General features: G+C 28.7%; 2 protein-coding genes across 2 annotated transcripts; both read left to right on the top strand.

Annotated features, from left to right (window-relative positions):
• The first annotated feature begins 204 nt into the window (after window positions 1–204).
• Window positions 205–5926, top strand: LOC124827408 (inactive glucose-6-phosphate 1-dehydrogenase 4, chloroplastic-like). The gene is given in 17 exon segments (XM_047300458.2): window positions 205–421; window positions 500–548; window positions 551–745; window positions 857–922; window positions 925–957; window positions 960–1007; window positions 1010–1032; window positions 1446–1540; window positions 1916–1938; window positions 1941–2029; window positions 2159–2364; window positions 2464–2572; window positions 2694–2731; window positions 2871–2991; window positions 4449–4651; window positions 5131–5331; window positions 5434–5926. Coding segments are annotated over 17 exon segments (1830 nt in total). The 5' UTR covers window positions 205–328; the 3' UTR covers window positions 5672–5926.
• A 7053-nt stretch (window positions 5927–12979) lies between these two features.
• LOC148198153 (uncharacterized) lies at window positions 12980–13953 on the top strand. The gene has a single exon (XM_088091798.1). It carries the CDS (start codon window positions 13371–13373, stop codon window positions 13761–13763), a length of 393 nt encoding a protein of 130 aa, XP_087947924.1. The 5' UTR covers window positions 12980–13370; the 3' UTR covers window positions 13764–13953.
• The last annotated feature ends 2743 nt before the right edge of the window (window positions 13954–16696 follow it).

Here is a 16696-nt window from a genome sequence, read left to right as displayed (position 1 = left end):
ACTGAGTATTACTTTTAATATTTTAAATTTTAAAAGTTGTAAATATAATACGTGATTCTTAAGAATTGAATTTATAATTTATTTATTTTTATTAAATTCATAAAATATCATATAATTTATATATTTATGTAATTTACTATCTAATAATACATGCTATACGAAAGTCACATTTGTTCAGCAGAGTGTCTCCACTCCGCTGCATCCGAAACTACGAACACTGATTGCACCCGTTCCGTTCTCTCTTTGATCACTCTCTAACTAAGCATTACCTCGGACACGTTGATGTGTGTCGGAAAACCAGGAAGGAAGACACATACTCCCACGAACAATGTCAGTGTCGTTCTCTTCAACTTCGCTTCCGTTCTCCGAATCTTCATTCGCATTCCAAAGACATCCACGTCTTTGCTCTAATCCACTCACAGTACGTTTCTTTTTCTCTTTCGAAATCTAAACTCGATGCTCCTTGCCCTGTGAGTGGTTAAATTAAATATTGTTGCAGGTTGCATCAAATAACTTCCACTCAGTAACTTCCGGTGGTCGTCTTGCACTGATGTTGGAGGCACAAGCTTGTGTCGAAGATTTCGTGGCTTCAAACTGTGGGTACTTGAGAGACTCAACTTTCAATTTCAGTCACCAAAGCAACCTAAGAATAGAATTCGCATCGAAAATAATTTGGAAAATTCGGGTTTATCAAATGAAAAGGGACCAGTTTCTGATTCATCCTCGATTCTCCATGCTCCTGATGGTGTGTTTGGCTTCTAATTTACCATTATTCACTTCTCTTCTTATTTTGGCGCCCGTGTGATTAACTGTCTTAAAATTTGCAACATGTTTTTTCATGATATTTGTTCCACAGGTATGGTCACTTCCATGGAGTATCCTTCTTTGCTGCAGACAGGTTTGTCTGCTACTCCCATGGATGTTAGCGGAAACCCTCACTTTGCATTTCTGTCATAGGACCACCGGTGAGCTGGCAAAGAGTAAGATTTTCCCTGCTTTATTTGCCCTCACTACAGTGGCTTTCTTCCTGAGGTACAACATCTTTTATTGCCTCCTTTGTAATTTTTAAGATTGTTGTTTCAGCTGTCCATAACCATGACGCACCTGATAGTGAGTGGGCTAAACTGTAATCACCAGTACTGTAACACGGTCTTAGATTCTAGGCCTAACTTGCATTTATAAAACTTTATTTACTCTTGCTTATCTCACATTATTTCCGTTCAATCTGATACTTGAATTTTTTTTTTCTTTCCACGACAGAATCCCTTTTGTTGAAAATGAATACCATTGTTAATAACATTATATATTGGATTTTGGTATGAAATTTTATTCCACTTTTTTTTTCAACAATGAAGAAATTGGAACATATCAAAACTACTAATTTCTAGTGAATCTTACCTTTTTCCCATTGTAAAACTATTAAATTCAAATTGCCATATCTGCAGAATGTAGGCATTTTTGGGTATTCGAGGAAGGATATAACGGATGAAGACCTGCGATCTATTATAGCTTCAACATTAACATGCCGAGTTGATCATCATATGATTTTCCTATTGCTTCCTAAATTATTAGTTTCTGTCTTGTTTTCTGTCCATGGACAAATCTTTAGCACTGAATTTTACACTCGTCAACTTGGGAAACTGCTTGCCGAGTCATGATTTACGAAAACTTAATCCCAACTTATATAGCAAAAAATCTCCTGGAAGTTTACTTTTCACGTAACATTTTGTGTCTAGTTGTCTAATTCCATATATGTAATTACATTGGTTAATTTCCCTTGAACCTTAAAAGTTATACGTCTTTCTCGCTTGAGAGTTGAGAATAAAAGAATAGTGTCTAGTTGCATTTATTTCCCATTGTCCTATTATTCTATGGTATTCTAGCTTGTTGACTAATGTGAAATGCAAAAACTCAGAGAGAATTGTGCGGACAAATTAGATGCTTCCTTCGTAGAACATATCATATTAATGGAGGCTGTGACAATAAATATGGGATGTCCATGCTGAATGCCCGAATGGAGCAAATTGAGGTAACTTTGGATAAATTTCACCGGGATATAAGAGAGTTCTTTTTTGTCTGAAATGAGTTCCTGTAAACTCTTTCACAAATTGTATATCCTTTGGTATCTGATTGTGTTACAGCTTATTGTCTACCTCAGGGAGGATCCAAAACCAACAGGATATTCTACCTTTCTGTGCCACAAGAAGCAGTTTTAGATGTTACGGCTTGTCTTTCTAGCAGTGCTCAGACTCAAAAGGGATGGAATCGCATAATATTTGAGAAGCCATTTGGCTTTGATGCACTTTCTTCCTATAGGATGACACAATATCTTCTTTCAAACTTTGAGGAAAAGCAAATATATAGGTATTTGTTGTTTCCCTCTCTCCTCACCTATCAGCTCATGCACGCAACAGACTAAAGTACTGTTACATAAATTAATGATTCATGTTACTCTGTTTCTAGGATTGATCATCTTCTAGGAAGGAATCTCATTGAAAATCTCACAGTTTTAAGGTTTTCAAATCTAGTTTTTGAGCCACTTTGGAGTCGTACTTACATAGACAATGTACAGGTCAGTGTCCCTCATTTAATCTGATTTAGCATGCCTTGATTTCTGCATTTTCTGTGTAAATTAAAATGCCTTTTATTTAATTTAATGGTTGTAATCAAATTGGTTTTTTAAATCACTGTAGGTCATTTTATCAGAGGACCTGACCAAGCATCTAGGAAGGTGATCTTAGTGACCATGGTGTCATTTGGGTGAATATAATGCGATGCATCATTCTTTATTGAATATGCATGAACAACTTTTTCCTCCACCAGTAGATGTTTATTATATAATTCTACTTGGTCCTCTATTACCTATGCAGATATTTCAGTGGCTATGGGATTATCCGTGATATTGTTCATAGTCACATTCTCCAGACAATTGCATTGCTTGCAATGGAACCACCAGTAAGCCTTGATGGAGAAGATATTCGAAATGAAAAGGTATTCCACAGATTACGGATTATAAGCTCCATAACACACCTTATGTTTACGTTCTGCAAGGCCAAGTCAATTAAGAAATAAATAGTACCCAAAATATCGTGTTAAGAAGATTAATGTCATCATCTATTGGCATCAATACGAAAATTTGATTGCAATTCTTATTTTAAAAAGAGTATGAACAATTCACTCTCAAAATATTCACTCAAACTTGGATTCTTATTATAAGTTGAATTTTATTGCGACTCAAACTATTGTGTGAGGCTCATAAAAATAGGGTATGAGGTTCATACGATTTGCGGTTAAAATCAATCAATAATTTAGGTTGCATTAAGAGGTATGTTAACATACTTCTCTTGTTTGTTTAATTAAGTAAATTAGAAAATATATTTTCTTGACTTTTATAATAACTACCTTAACAATCATATAGACGATTTTTTTAATTAGCTGATACTTTACATTAAACATATTTACACTGACAGAGCATATGTATGAAATTCTAAATGAAATGAGAAGGAATTTGATTTCAATGTTTTCATGCTTGGATAAACTGTAGTTAGATTTCTTTCAAACTCAATTTAAAGGATGGTTGAACTACAAGTTGTAAGTTACTACCCAATCTTTCTGTCAATTTTGATTGTTGATTTCCTTAGATTGGTCATAATTTAAGAAGGCTAGAATAGGTAAGATATGATTCGAAAATGATTACAGCTTCTGGTAGACATGATGATTGATGCATTGTCATACAATTTCCAATTGTAAGGGTGATCATCCAATTACTTCATATAGGGCATGTTCAAAAAAGCATTAAAAATAGAACTGATCATTCAATAAGAGAAGAAGCTTGAATTCAATCCAAACCTAAATTACATCTAATTCATAACTAAGATCCATTTTGATCCTAGGTTGAGAAATTCAACTAAACATGATGAAAGAAAAACTGAAGGAAACTAAGTGAAGTCCATTTGCTAAAATTGAAGGCCTGTCTTTCTTCTAATAGTAAGAACTTTTGTGGGAACTATGGGAAATGGGAGTTTGTTAAGACAGTTAGGACAGTAATTAGTGAGTTAGGGTGTTAATGAGTTAAATAAATATCAGGATGTGAGGACAAAGGATTCATTCTATCTTGTATTAGTTGTAAATTGAAGATTAGAAATTTGAAACATGCAGGCACCTAAGATGACCATTTTTCTCAGGTGTGCACCAGCACTCAGGTGCAAGACACGTCTGACTATCAAGTATTCTGTGAGTACTGGGTATTTTCCCACTGTGCACGGGCAAAGTAGTGAGTCTAAAACAATATTCTAACAAAAATGTACGAATACTTTATTAATATTTGTTAAGGAGTAAGGACAACTTTTTGTCTAGCTATTATTGTTGTTTGTTACAAATGACAACTTGAAAGATGCATTATTTCCTCATTATCGCTTAGGTGTTTTGGTAACAACCTTCTTTTTCAGGTTAAGGTTTTGAGGTCAATTCGAAAATTGGAGCCTAAGGATGTCATTCTTGGGCAATATAGAGCAAGTGGTGGAGCCAAAGTTGATACATGCTTAAATGGTCTGACACCTACTTATTTTGCTGCTGCACTATACATTGACAATGCACGATGGGATGGTGTGCCATTTTTTATTAAAACAGGCTTGGGACTCATCAAACACCAGTAAAATCATCATCTTCTGCGTCAATTTTCTTTAGATATATACTTTTTATGCACGAAAATTACATATTTAGTTCCTTGACATGAATATCCTTCTTCCAGTCATTTCTCGTCATTCCAATTTATAAAAAGAAAAAAAAATCTCCTTATTCCCGAGTTTGGATTTTAGCTTGTTAGAGAATATTGATCTTGCAACAACTATGAAATTTCCAATTCTGAAAAGGAATAATAAAGTGAAAAAGGGAAGTTCAAGATCAGTCTGAGAAAGACTGATGGATAGTACATGATCACTTCTTCCCCAGGCCCATGTCTTAAACTTGTACTCAAAGGAAATATTGAAGATCTAAGAGTTGCTTATGATTATGTTTGAAGTTAACCAATCCTTTAAATGTATAATTTATAAGCTTATGTAGAATAGGTCTGAAAATTATTTCCCGAAACGTATTACTTTGTGACCCATGTTAGAAAATATGCTAATGCAGAATGGAGATACGGATACAATTTCGAAATGTTCCAGGTAATGTGTACCGTGAGTGCATGGGGCATAACATGGACCGTGCTGTGAATGAGCTCATTCTCCGTGATGTTCCTGATGAAGCTATTTTGGTGAGAGTTAACAACAAGGTTCCAGGACTAGGCTTGCAACTGGACTCTTCAGAACTAAATTTGCTTTACAAGGACAAGTAAGCACTTAAATGTTGGACTATTTGTGTGCGTCAAACTTCGACAAAGTGATGCGAGTTGCTAACCTTTCCTTCATGTTACATTGATTATTAATGTTAAAGGTACAACATGGAGGTTCCAGATTCGTATGAGCAACTTCTTCTTGATGTCATTGATGGGGACAACCATTTGTTCATGAGAAGTGATGAACTGGAAGCAGCATGGAACATTCTAACTCCAATTCTGAATGAGATAGACAAAGAAAACATATCGGTGGAGCTTTATGAGATGGGGGGTCGAGGTCCTGTTGGGGCATACTACCTTTGGGCAAAACATGGGGTCCGTTGGGTAGAGGATTAATAACAACTTCCCTCCTTATTTTGTTTAGATTTAATTAATCTTTTTCATACTTAAAAACTCTGTTTTATGTCTCTCTACACACAAAATTTTAATGTTTTAGTCACTTATGTTGGCTTTTTGACAGTGTAAAACTGTCGCAAAATGAAAACATGATAGACGAAAACACAAGACTTGGGACTGAGTCGAAATTTTTTATATGGACCAAAATGTTTGTTAATATTTTTTAGTCTTATAACAGGTACTTGTATTTTGTTACCTACCCCACAAGGACGATCTAGACCGTGTTAAGGATTTTGAAATAAACTTCAACTGTTGAACATTTTCTTGTTGACAATTCCACATGTTCTTGAAAGAGAAAAATTAAATGAGTCCAAGAAAAACAATGAGATGGAAAGCAAAGCAAGGAGAACAAGTGAGCAACAAACATATATGTTTATATATATTCAGCATTGAACCGCTTTTACTGATTAATTTTTGAAGTAAAACAAAATATTTCATCTTTTGGTGAAGTTCAAAGTTGATTATCCACTATATTTATGATCTTTGTTTGAATTATTGTTTTTTCTAACCATTAAAGCACTTTCTTTTCTGTCAAGATTTTCTGGTTTTATTAGAAAAGTAATGGGGTAATGAGAATTCTTAACAACTTGGTTGGATGGTTATTCATTCTAAAGCCCTAAATGGTCATGCATAAATCAAATCTTGATTTTACTTTTATAACAATATAGTTAATTTTGTTAATAATTCCGTCGAAATCAACCATATTATATTAGCCTTCAATCACGGCAAAAGATTTTAATATAATGAAAATTGTGTTTATGTTTTTCCTTAGGGTGTTGCTCCCTCCACCACCACACCTTTCTCCCTCCACCTCCCCAATTTTTTTTAATTCCAATTATATCCTCAAATTAAAATTTTTTACTTATACTATTTTAATTTATTTCAAACCTAGTTCTCCTACTTTATTCCCTGCACTCAATCTTTCCATCTCTCAATTCCGTTTAACAATTTGTCTTCAGTTTTACTCTACAACTCCATTTGTCTTCTTCGTTTCACTTCTCCTCATCTGTTTCTTTCTTCTTCATTTTCCTTACATTATTAAAATACATTAAAAATATATTCAAAAATAATAAATCAAAACATTTAAATTAAATTATTAAAATATTTCTAAAATAAAGAATAAACTAATAAAACAAACCCTAAAATTAAAAACGTAGGTGACATCCTTCAACGGATGTTGACATCCGTTGAAGATTGTTGACATCCGTTGAAGGATGTTGACATCCGTTGAAGGATGTTGACATCCGTTGAAGGATGTTGACATCCGTTGAAGGATTTTGACATCCGTTGAAGGATGTCACCTCTGTTTAAAGGTTACGTTTTTTATTTTAGGGTTTTATTTGAAGGTTTATTCGAATACGCACCTTGAGGAAGTAACACACGCACTGCACCACTCCACACATTGCACCACGAGAGCGACACTGCACCACGAGAGGGAGACTGCTTGATAATTCTTTCCACCACCATCAACCTTTACAACTTGTAGTATCTCACACCGACAAAAGAAAGAGAGGAAGAAATATAATGTTAAAATAAAAGAAAAATATTTTACTCATATACGAAGGACTGGAATAAGTTATTAGTGGAATAGGTTGTGAATGGGTAAAATTAAAAAATAACCCTAAAAAAAATTTTACTTAGGGGCAAAATAGTAAATGGGAGGTGGAGGGAGAAAGGTGTGGTGGTGGAGGGAGCAACACCCTTTTCCTTATACATATTGATCATTGTTATCTCATTGGGTCATTTAGGAACGTGGCTCATTTAACATTTAGAAAGAAGAAGGTTACTCCCTACACCATCCCACTTTGCTCCCTGCACCACCACATTTTTTTTAAATTCCAAAACTATCCTTTATATTTTAAAATATCCTACACCCTACCCCTTTTCCTCAATGAATGTCAACATTCGTTGAAGAAAAAATTCTTCAACGGATGTCCCACATTCGTTGAGTTTCTTTTTTTTTTTAATTTAGTTTTTTAATTTATTGTATTTTAAATTAATATATAAATATTATTTAATTTTTTTAAAATCATTATTTAATTATTTTTATTTTATTTAATAAAATAATTATTATTAATTTAATTTATGTATTATTATTTAAATAATAATTAAAATATTTTTTATAAATATATTAAAACGGATGTGCCACATCCGATCCGTTGAATTTTTTTTGTTTTTTTAGTTTTTAGTTTTTTTATTTTTTTATTTTAAATTAATATATAAATATTATTTAATTATTTTAAAATTATTACTTAATTATTTATAGATAAATTTTATTTTATTTAATAAAATAATTATTATTAATTTAATTTATGTGTTATTATTTAAATAATAATTAAAATATTTTTTATAGATATATTAAAACGGATGTGCCACATCGATGTCGACATCTATTGAATTTTTTTGTTTTCTTTTGTTTTTTTTGTTTTTAGTTTTTTTAGTTTTTTTTATTTTAAATTAATATATAAATATTATTTAACTATTTTAAAATTATTACTTAATTATTTATAAATTAATTTTATTTTATGTAATAAAATAATTATTATTAATTTAATTTATGTATTAATATTTAAATAATAATTAAAATATTTTTTATAAATATATTAAAACGGATGTGCCACATCCGGATGTGGCGATATCCGTTGAATTTTTTTGTTCTTTTTAGTTTTTAGTTTTTTTATTTTTTTTTTTAAATTAATATATAAATATTATTTAATTATTTTAAAATTATTACTTAATTATCTATAAATTAATTTTATTTTATTAAATAATAATTAAAAATTTTGTTATAAATCTATTAAACGGATAACGGATGTGCAACATCCGCTCTGAATTAGGTTTTTGTTTAGTTTTTAGTATTTTAATTTTTTATATTTTAAATTAATATATAAATATTATTTAATTTTTTTAAAAATTATTACTTAGTTATTTATAAATTAATTTTATTTTATTTAATAAAATAATTATTATTAATTTAATTTATATATTATTATTTAAATAATAAATAAAATACTTTTAAAAATCTATTAAACGGATGTGGCCTCGTCCGTTGAATTTTTTTTTAAATAAAAGTCATAAACTAAAATATAAAATATGTAAACGGATGTCAATATCCGTAAGGTGAAATAGATGCGTTTATAGAAAGACAAATTAGGTATGAGATAATGGAGGGAGCTATTGATGGTGGTGGAGGGAGCTAACTCTAGAAAAAAATATAAATATAGAATTTAAACATTAAGAGAGTTTCATCTCAAAATGGCAGAGGACAGCACATGGATGATTCTTGCTTCCATTCCATGGAACCATAATGAGTATGGGCTGCATGCATCCACCATGCTTACATGTTTCGTCTTCGTCTTAATGATGAATATATTATATAGTATATAATATATTTTTAACATTTTTTTTATCGACTGAAGTTTATTCAAAGTTATAAATTTCGTTTCACTTTTTTTTTTAAAGTTTTCAATAAAACAATAGTAAAATATATTAAAAATTAATTACTGACACAAGTCTTAAACTATTGAGTCAAGTCGTCTTAGAATAAGCCTATCGTATATAGTTGTGATTTGTTTCCTTAAAAAAAATGTATGGGCAATAAGTTCAATTTGCTCCCACGCAGAATTGAAATTGGTCCACTCAACAAAAAAAGAAAACAATAAGGAAGATTTGTTCTTTGCTTTTCCCCATATAGAATTCACAAATTAATAAAATCCAAGTTGCAAACATGACTAAATAAAGCATCTGATAGGAACTAGTGTAGTAAGGCCGTTCATTAAAAAATTTATAATTAAAATGTTTTTATCCTCGAAACTGTTATTTTATTTTGTTAAAAAGTAATTTTCCTTAATAAACAACTTTTTTTACTTAGTGCCCTCAATTAACTGCTAACATTTTCCTTAAATAAACAGGACAAAAGGTAAACATTTAAAAAAAAAAGCACTACGTAATAAAACTTCAATCTTTACTTGTCCTTTATATTATAAAAATATCAAATTATAGTTTTTTTGGTCAAACTTTTGTTTCGATTAGAAATAATACCAAAAATACTCAAGACATTACATCTAAAATTGTTCAAATAAATGTCATTTTTAACGTGCGCATGAAATGTTAAATTATGAAAAATAATTTCAAATCTTGTTGTAAGAAGATACTCATAAAGTTAAATAAAGAAAATTACATGCTGTAACACTGTTTATGTTTCTTAACATATCTTTTCATGTAATTGTTTTTTATTAAACATGATTACAAAGATTAAGTAGTTGGACTTACTCTATTAAGAACCTGATTTCAAACCTCATTATAAACAATAATACATCGTTGGGTCCAGACACGCATCATTAATTCAGATAAGTTTTCCATATGATATGTTTTTTATGGGGTCCATATCCATTTTCATATGTTCACCAACCTAAAGTATATATTCTTCAGGGAATATTTCTCTCTCTAATAAAACAAAATTATTAACTTTTTTTATCACATTTCTTTTTTCAATTTAGATTATTGATTTAATACGTGATTTCTCACTAATCCAACAAATTCATGTGCATAAAAAAATAATCACATTTTTTGTACCACATAAATAAATTTCATAACATATATAACTATTTAATACTTTTTATACTATAAATTGTGAATTTTCCTTTATAAATTAATATATATTGACATATATAATTAAATTGATTATTATTATCTTAAAAGCAGACGTATTTTTTAAAAGACGAGAAAACAAAGTATTATCGAGGTGGAAATGTGGAAATATTACATCATGGGATGACGTAGAGAGAGATGCATCTACATGCTTATTCTTTCTATCAAAGTCTCTTTTCCACACATACTTACCATCCTGCCCTCCCTTTTATGACTTCTTCTTCAACTCCATTTATTCTACCCTTTTCATACATTCATCTTTAAAAAATAATAATTTGATATATTTTCAGAATATTTTATTATCACGACAACTTGAAGATGTTACATATTTTATAAATATATTTTCAATGATTATCTTTTAGTATGATATTATTTATTTTAAGATATATAATGAACATATATATATATATATTTCCAATTTAAATTTTATAATTCTTTTATTATTTTAAATAAATATATACATAATACCAATATTCGTATTGTACCTTAATAAATTGATTTGATTGAGTTAAATACGATAATATTTTAAATGAAACAACATATCGGAATGTCTGGGGAATAGCTAACAAAAAAATTCCAGACTGGGCGTACAAAAGTTAACCTCAATTCTTTCTCATAAACTCGGTCAATATACAATGTGTTATATATGTCTTGGTCTCGTACAATCCTGGACCTTGGTTTCTGTATCCATGCATATTTGTATTTTTAATTCGTCCAATATATTTCAATTTTGAAAAACTTTAAAACAAAATGACAATTTTAAAAATTTGACAAATTTATAAATTCTGATTGTAGTGAAATTGAAATCATATATTTTTTTGGCTCCAATTATTAAAAAATCGAGATTAAAAATATGTGTAAAAATTTCAATTTTTTTTAAAATTATAATTGCTTTTAATTATTTTATTTGAAATAAGAGATTCAATCTCAGTTTTAGAATAATTAAGACCATATCTATATATGATTTTAGTTATATCAAAACTAAAGTTAAAATGTATGTCAAAATCATCAAAAAAAAAAATCTATTTATTTAAATAATTTATCTGAGGAAGCATATATGGTTTCAATTGTTAGAGAACCGACATAATATACTTATATACTCCTATAGCTTCAGTTTTCCAGACTCAATATTGTTATAAAACTAAACAATTTTTTAAAATTGTCACTCTCATTATTTAAATAATTTATATGAGAGAATAATAATTTATATGAGAAAGGAGATGTAACATCGATTATTAGAGAACAAAGGTCACATATTTTATGGTTTTAGTTTTTTCATACCCAAAGCCATAAAATTGAACAAATTTTCAAAACTATCATTTTTATTATTTAAATATTTTATCTGAGTTTTGGTTTATACTAGCAAATAATCTAGACTCACCGAATCAACCTTATCAACATGGTCTCAAACCATCAAATAATTTAGACTAATTATAAAAATGAGTTAAATGTGTTTTTGATTGTTTAACTTTTAATCAAAATTGAAATTAGTCATTGTTCAAAATTTTGATACAATTTAATTCTACAACTTTAAAAATGTATGAATTTAGTTCTTTTAACTAAATTTTGTTAAAATTATTTAATTTTCTAATGTATTTTATAATAATATTTGAGTCGTTTTTATCATTTGACCTATTTTTATCTTGATATTAGCTGAAAAACATGTTTGAAACATCAAATAAACCTAGTAAAATTTAATTAAAGAACTAAACTAAAAACACTACTTAACTTAAGAAACTAAATTGAATCAAAATTTTAAAATATAAACTAACTTTAATTTTCACTAAAAAAAATAAAAGATCAAAAATATATTTAATCCTGAATTGATGAAAGATTTTTACTAAATCAATTTTCACATTTAAGTGTCTAGATTGTAAATTTGTAAATTTTGTAATTCAGGATACCAATTGTCTTGTGTATATTGATCTTATCCTGAACATTAACGGAGATTAAGAAGAAATTCACAATTTTGAATTGCGAGATTTTTGGGAAGGTTGAAGATTGAGTTAATTCTTTGATGCGAAGGAGATTCAGTCTTCCATCGATTATGGTAAATTATCATGTCAATCGGGAACAACAAGCCTTGAAAAACATAGAGTTGGCTTTATTAAATGAGTTTTGGAAGGAGAAAACCTGCGTTCTAGGCATGTTGAGGAGACAGTAACACTGAATATTTTCACAAGATTGGTAAGATTAAACCAAGAATACTCTTTTACGTTGTTTTAGTCAGAGAAAAACTTTCAATTTTATTTTTGTATCTTTTCTTTTAAATTCATCAATGCAATTTTATAACTTTTGACCGTCAATGAAAAAATTGAATTAACAATCTTTTTTACTTTTTTCTTTTAACTTTATCATTAAACTAATCTTAAGAGCGTTGTTGGTCTTGTTCCTAAAGTACACGATGGAGAATTTTAAACCAATTTAATTAGCTAACTTGAAGCTTAAGATCTTTGGAGGTTGGTCAGTCAATTTTCTGACAAACAGTAATGATAAAGAAAATAGATAGATATATTAGACGAATGAAAATAGATATCGGAGGGCATTAGTGTCAATCCAATAATGTGGGTAGTAAATAAAATAACACGCTAGTATTGACCTCTCTTGTGAGTCAATTAACACGGTTTGAGTTCATTGAATTCATTGAGCAATTTCCATGGTTCTTGTTGACTATAGCAAGTTCTTGTCAGATCTCAGCTTACAGTGAGGCATATTATAATTATTTTGGGTCCAATTCTTATTCAAGCTCTTCTTCACTTTGGCTCTTTCTTCTGCTATTGTTCATCATCATCATCACCTTCCAATATATGACATGACGTTCTCAAACTTCTTTTTCCGTTTCTCTCGTGTTTCTTTTTCTGTTAATGCATGTCTGTACAGGGAACAAGCACCGTAGTTTTCTCCGTACCAGTTGCTCTTGTTTTTTAATTTCCCCTTTAACATCTAAAACAGCTTTTGCGTCAATTTGTTATACGTTGATTTAAGGAGCATGGAGGGAGAAAGAAGGAAGAGAAAAATAGAAAATGAAGAAGAAAACGAGGAGCAGAAGATCGAAAGGTTCTTTGCCTTGATAAAGAGGACAAAAGATGTTCGGGATCGATTGTACAAGGAGACTAAGCAAATGGATGGAGAAAGGGAAAGGAGTATCTGGAACCCAAAGTTTGAAGTTGAAGACTTCATTGATTCTGGAGAAAAAATGCCGGAGACTGGTAAAGTTTCAGGTTCTCATCATCATGATCTTGCAGGTCCTTCACACAAAGAGCTCGTACTCGAAAAGAAAGAAGATTTGCAAGATGCAACACGATTGGTTCAGGCTGAGGAAGATAATGGTGAAGAGAAAGACAAAAGAAGTGAGCATTTAGACTTAAATCTTTCGTTATAAAATTATAATTATATGCATATATATCTGATGAACTGGTTATGGAGTATGATCCAATGACTATGATATTCTGACAACCTTAAACACTGTATTTAACCCAGTTTTTGGTGGCTACATGATGATGATTTTGACCCTGTACTTGTTATGCATTGAATTGAATTGAAAAGAAGGAAGAAGCTACCATCTTTATTAATATCTTTTTTCACAAGAGTTGAACATCTAAAGTTATCGTGCTTGGTAAATTATGCGAACACAGATTTTCGTCGTATCTCTTGTGCGGACTGAACTGCGTATAATTAATTCGGAGAACAAAAATAATATATATATTATGAAAATATTATATAAAAATATCAGTGTTAATATATCTTTGCCATCGTTTGGAACCATGAATTCAATTTCTTCATCTGTCTAATCAGCCAAAGTTTTGTTGTACTCATTTATCTTTTTCAAAAGTTGACTGCACATTAATTGTTATTTTTTTTTTTGTTCGATTCTTAAATATTTGTATTTTCATAAATAAGAAATAACTAACTTTATGCTAATTGTCAAAATAATAATAATGAAGATTAACGTTAACTCGAGAAAAGAGAGAAATGATATTTCATACTACTTAGATAAGTAACTGTGTCCTTCTTTTTATCAGCAAAATAAATAACTATGTCTATTTGATATTGTTTTGAATTTTATATTTTTTAAAAATCATTCTGTAAAATAATTAGGAAAACTCTAGTCGTGTGTGTGGACATTTTAAAGGGTAAAGTTGGATAGTTTAGTTAAATAGAGATGTAATTAATATTACTTTCCGTTATGCCTTAGAATTAGATTCATTGTACACAAATCTTGATAAACTTGTTGAATCACTAAATGTGTTAATTCACGTCTTATTATACTGCATAGGTCGAATCAAATTTCATCCTAGAGATTTTGTTTTTTAAAATAACCATCATCCAATTCAATATTTATTGAACTCTAAAATAGTTACTACTGACAAAAAAAACAAAAAAAAAACTCCACATGACTGTATTCGTGAATAAAATTTATAAGTATATTGAGTTTAATTTTTTTTAATAGATATATGCTAATGATAAGCCCAAACATTTTAATTACTTATTTGATATTTGATAGAGGGACGATATAAATATTATGGTATTGTATTTGTAGATACCCACTACTTATTATTAATAATTTTGATTTAATATTTTTTAAATTATTTAATTAAAATAAAATTATTAATAAGATAAAATTTAATGATTAAAAAATATTTACAATTTGATTTTATCAATTCATATTTTTCGATTAAAATTATGAAATTAAACTTATTTGTGAAGAGATTAAATTTGTTTAAGCTCATACCGTTTTTCAGTTTGTTATTAGAAAAAATAATTTTACTTTTTAAACATAAATAATCATTTAAAATTTTTTCCATACATAAATAGTTTATGTGTTTCATATAATATTAAACAAATAATAATAATTTTTTATTTATTTTAGAGTTAGTGAAAATAAAAATTATTTTTTACATGTATTAAAATTAAAAAGTAAGTTTAAAAATAATTCATCCTTGTAAAACTAACTTATAAAAAGAAAATGTCTTTTTAACAATTTTTTTTGATAATTTTTTTACAATAACCCTACATGTGATTCGTCCATTTTAAATATACGGACCAATAAAATAGTGACACATAGTTTGTTATAAAAAATTGTTAAAAAAAGTTGTTAAAATATCATGATCCCTTATAAAATAAGATCTCTGACTATAAAGTCAAGATATATATTGTATTAAAAGTTAGATATTTGTGAGTGATTTAACATATGAGAAAAAAATTACACACTAAATCCAATTAATATTGTCAGGAATAATTACACACTAAATTCAACTAATATTGTTAGGATAAGTTTCAATATCATATTAGAAACTAAGTTTAGATTAAATTATTTAACAAAATTAACTTATAAAATAAAAATTGTTTAATTTAACTTTATTTCTAGTCACTCTGAAATATTCATCTAGTCATTATGAAATATCCAACTATCAAAACAAATACATTCTAATTTTAAGAAGATTACAAATATATTTAAATCAAAACACAACAATATGTCTTGTTTTTGTTTCCTTTTTTATTTATTTCATGAATAAGGTACATCTTGCATGACATGATTAATTGGTTTAAAACTAATAGTTGGATTAACTGTTTTTGAGAAAAACAGTGGTTACTAATAGAATAAAGATTTTAGTTTTATTTTTTCAATTTAAAATAATTTGCTAACTTTTATAATAATACTATTTACTTAGAATAATCTTCACACATGACAAGACCTAAGCAAACATACATAAACACAATGATAATAGGAAAGTGAGTATGAAAAATTAATTACAGAAAAAAAAAAAGTCATTAAGAATGGAAAGTAATGCTTACAATGTGACCTAAGTATTTCGATGGCTTCCGAACTATGTCCCCACTAACAGGTGCCTGCCATGGCTGCTAAGAGATTCCATCACTAATAATCCAACTCATGCACTCAAATATATGTGGTCCTTATTATCCTCTTTTATCACTATTTATAAATTGTCATAATTATCGTTTGACCGAACATAAAAATCTATATAATCAGAAAAAAAATTTGCAAGTGACTTTACTGTTTCCACAAATTAAAAAAATAAAAATCAGGGCATCTAATATTGTTTTCAAGATATTTATTCTTTTCACTGAGTAATTTGTTTTAGGTGTCAAACTAGTGGTGCTTTCAAATAGGTAATTAATTACAATTAGTTTAAAGTGATTAATTATTTTTTATCATCCCAAATAGTTTGGAAATTACTTTTTAGAATACTTATTATATTTTATAGATTATTTCTTATTGGGAAGGGAGGGAAAACCTCTAAAGTATGGTATATTTAGTTTCAAGTAGTTTCATAATTGTATTGTTTAATTTTA

The sequence above is a fragment of the Vigna umbellata genome, chromosome 5 (genome assembly GCF_029865625.1).
Source record: "Vigna umbellata cultivar VRB3 chromosome 5, Vumbellata_1.0, whole genome shotgun sequence".
In the NCBI taxonomy this organism is placed as follows: domain Eukaryota; kingdom Viridiplantae; phylum Streptophyta; class Magnoliopsida; order Fabales; family Fabaceae; genus Vigna; species Vigna umbellata.
This window is presented reverse-complemented; position numbering and strand designations above follow the sequence as displayed.

Coding starts and splice junctions, on each gene's coding strand:
- LOC148198153 (XM_088091798.1), top strand. CDS start 13,371: ATGGAGGGAGAAAGAAGGAAGAGAAAAATAGAAAATGAAGAAGAAAAC.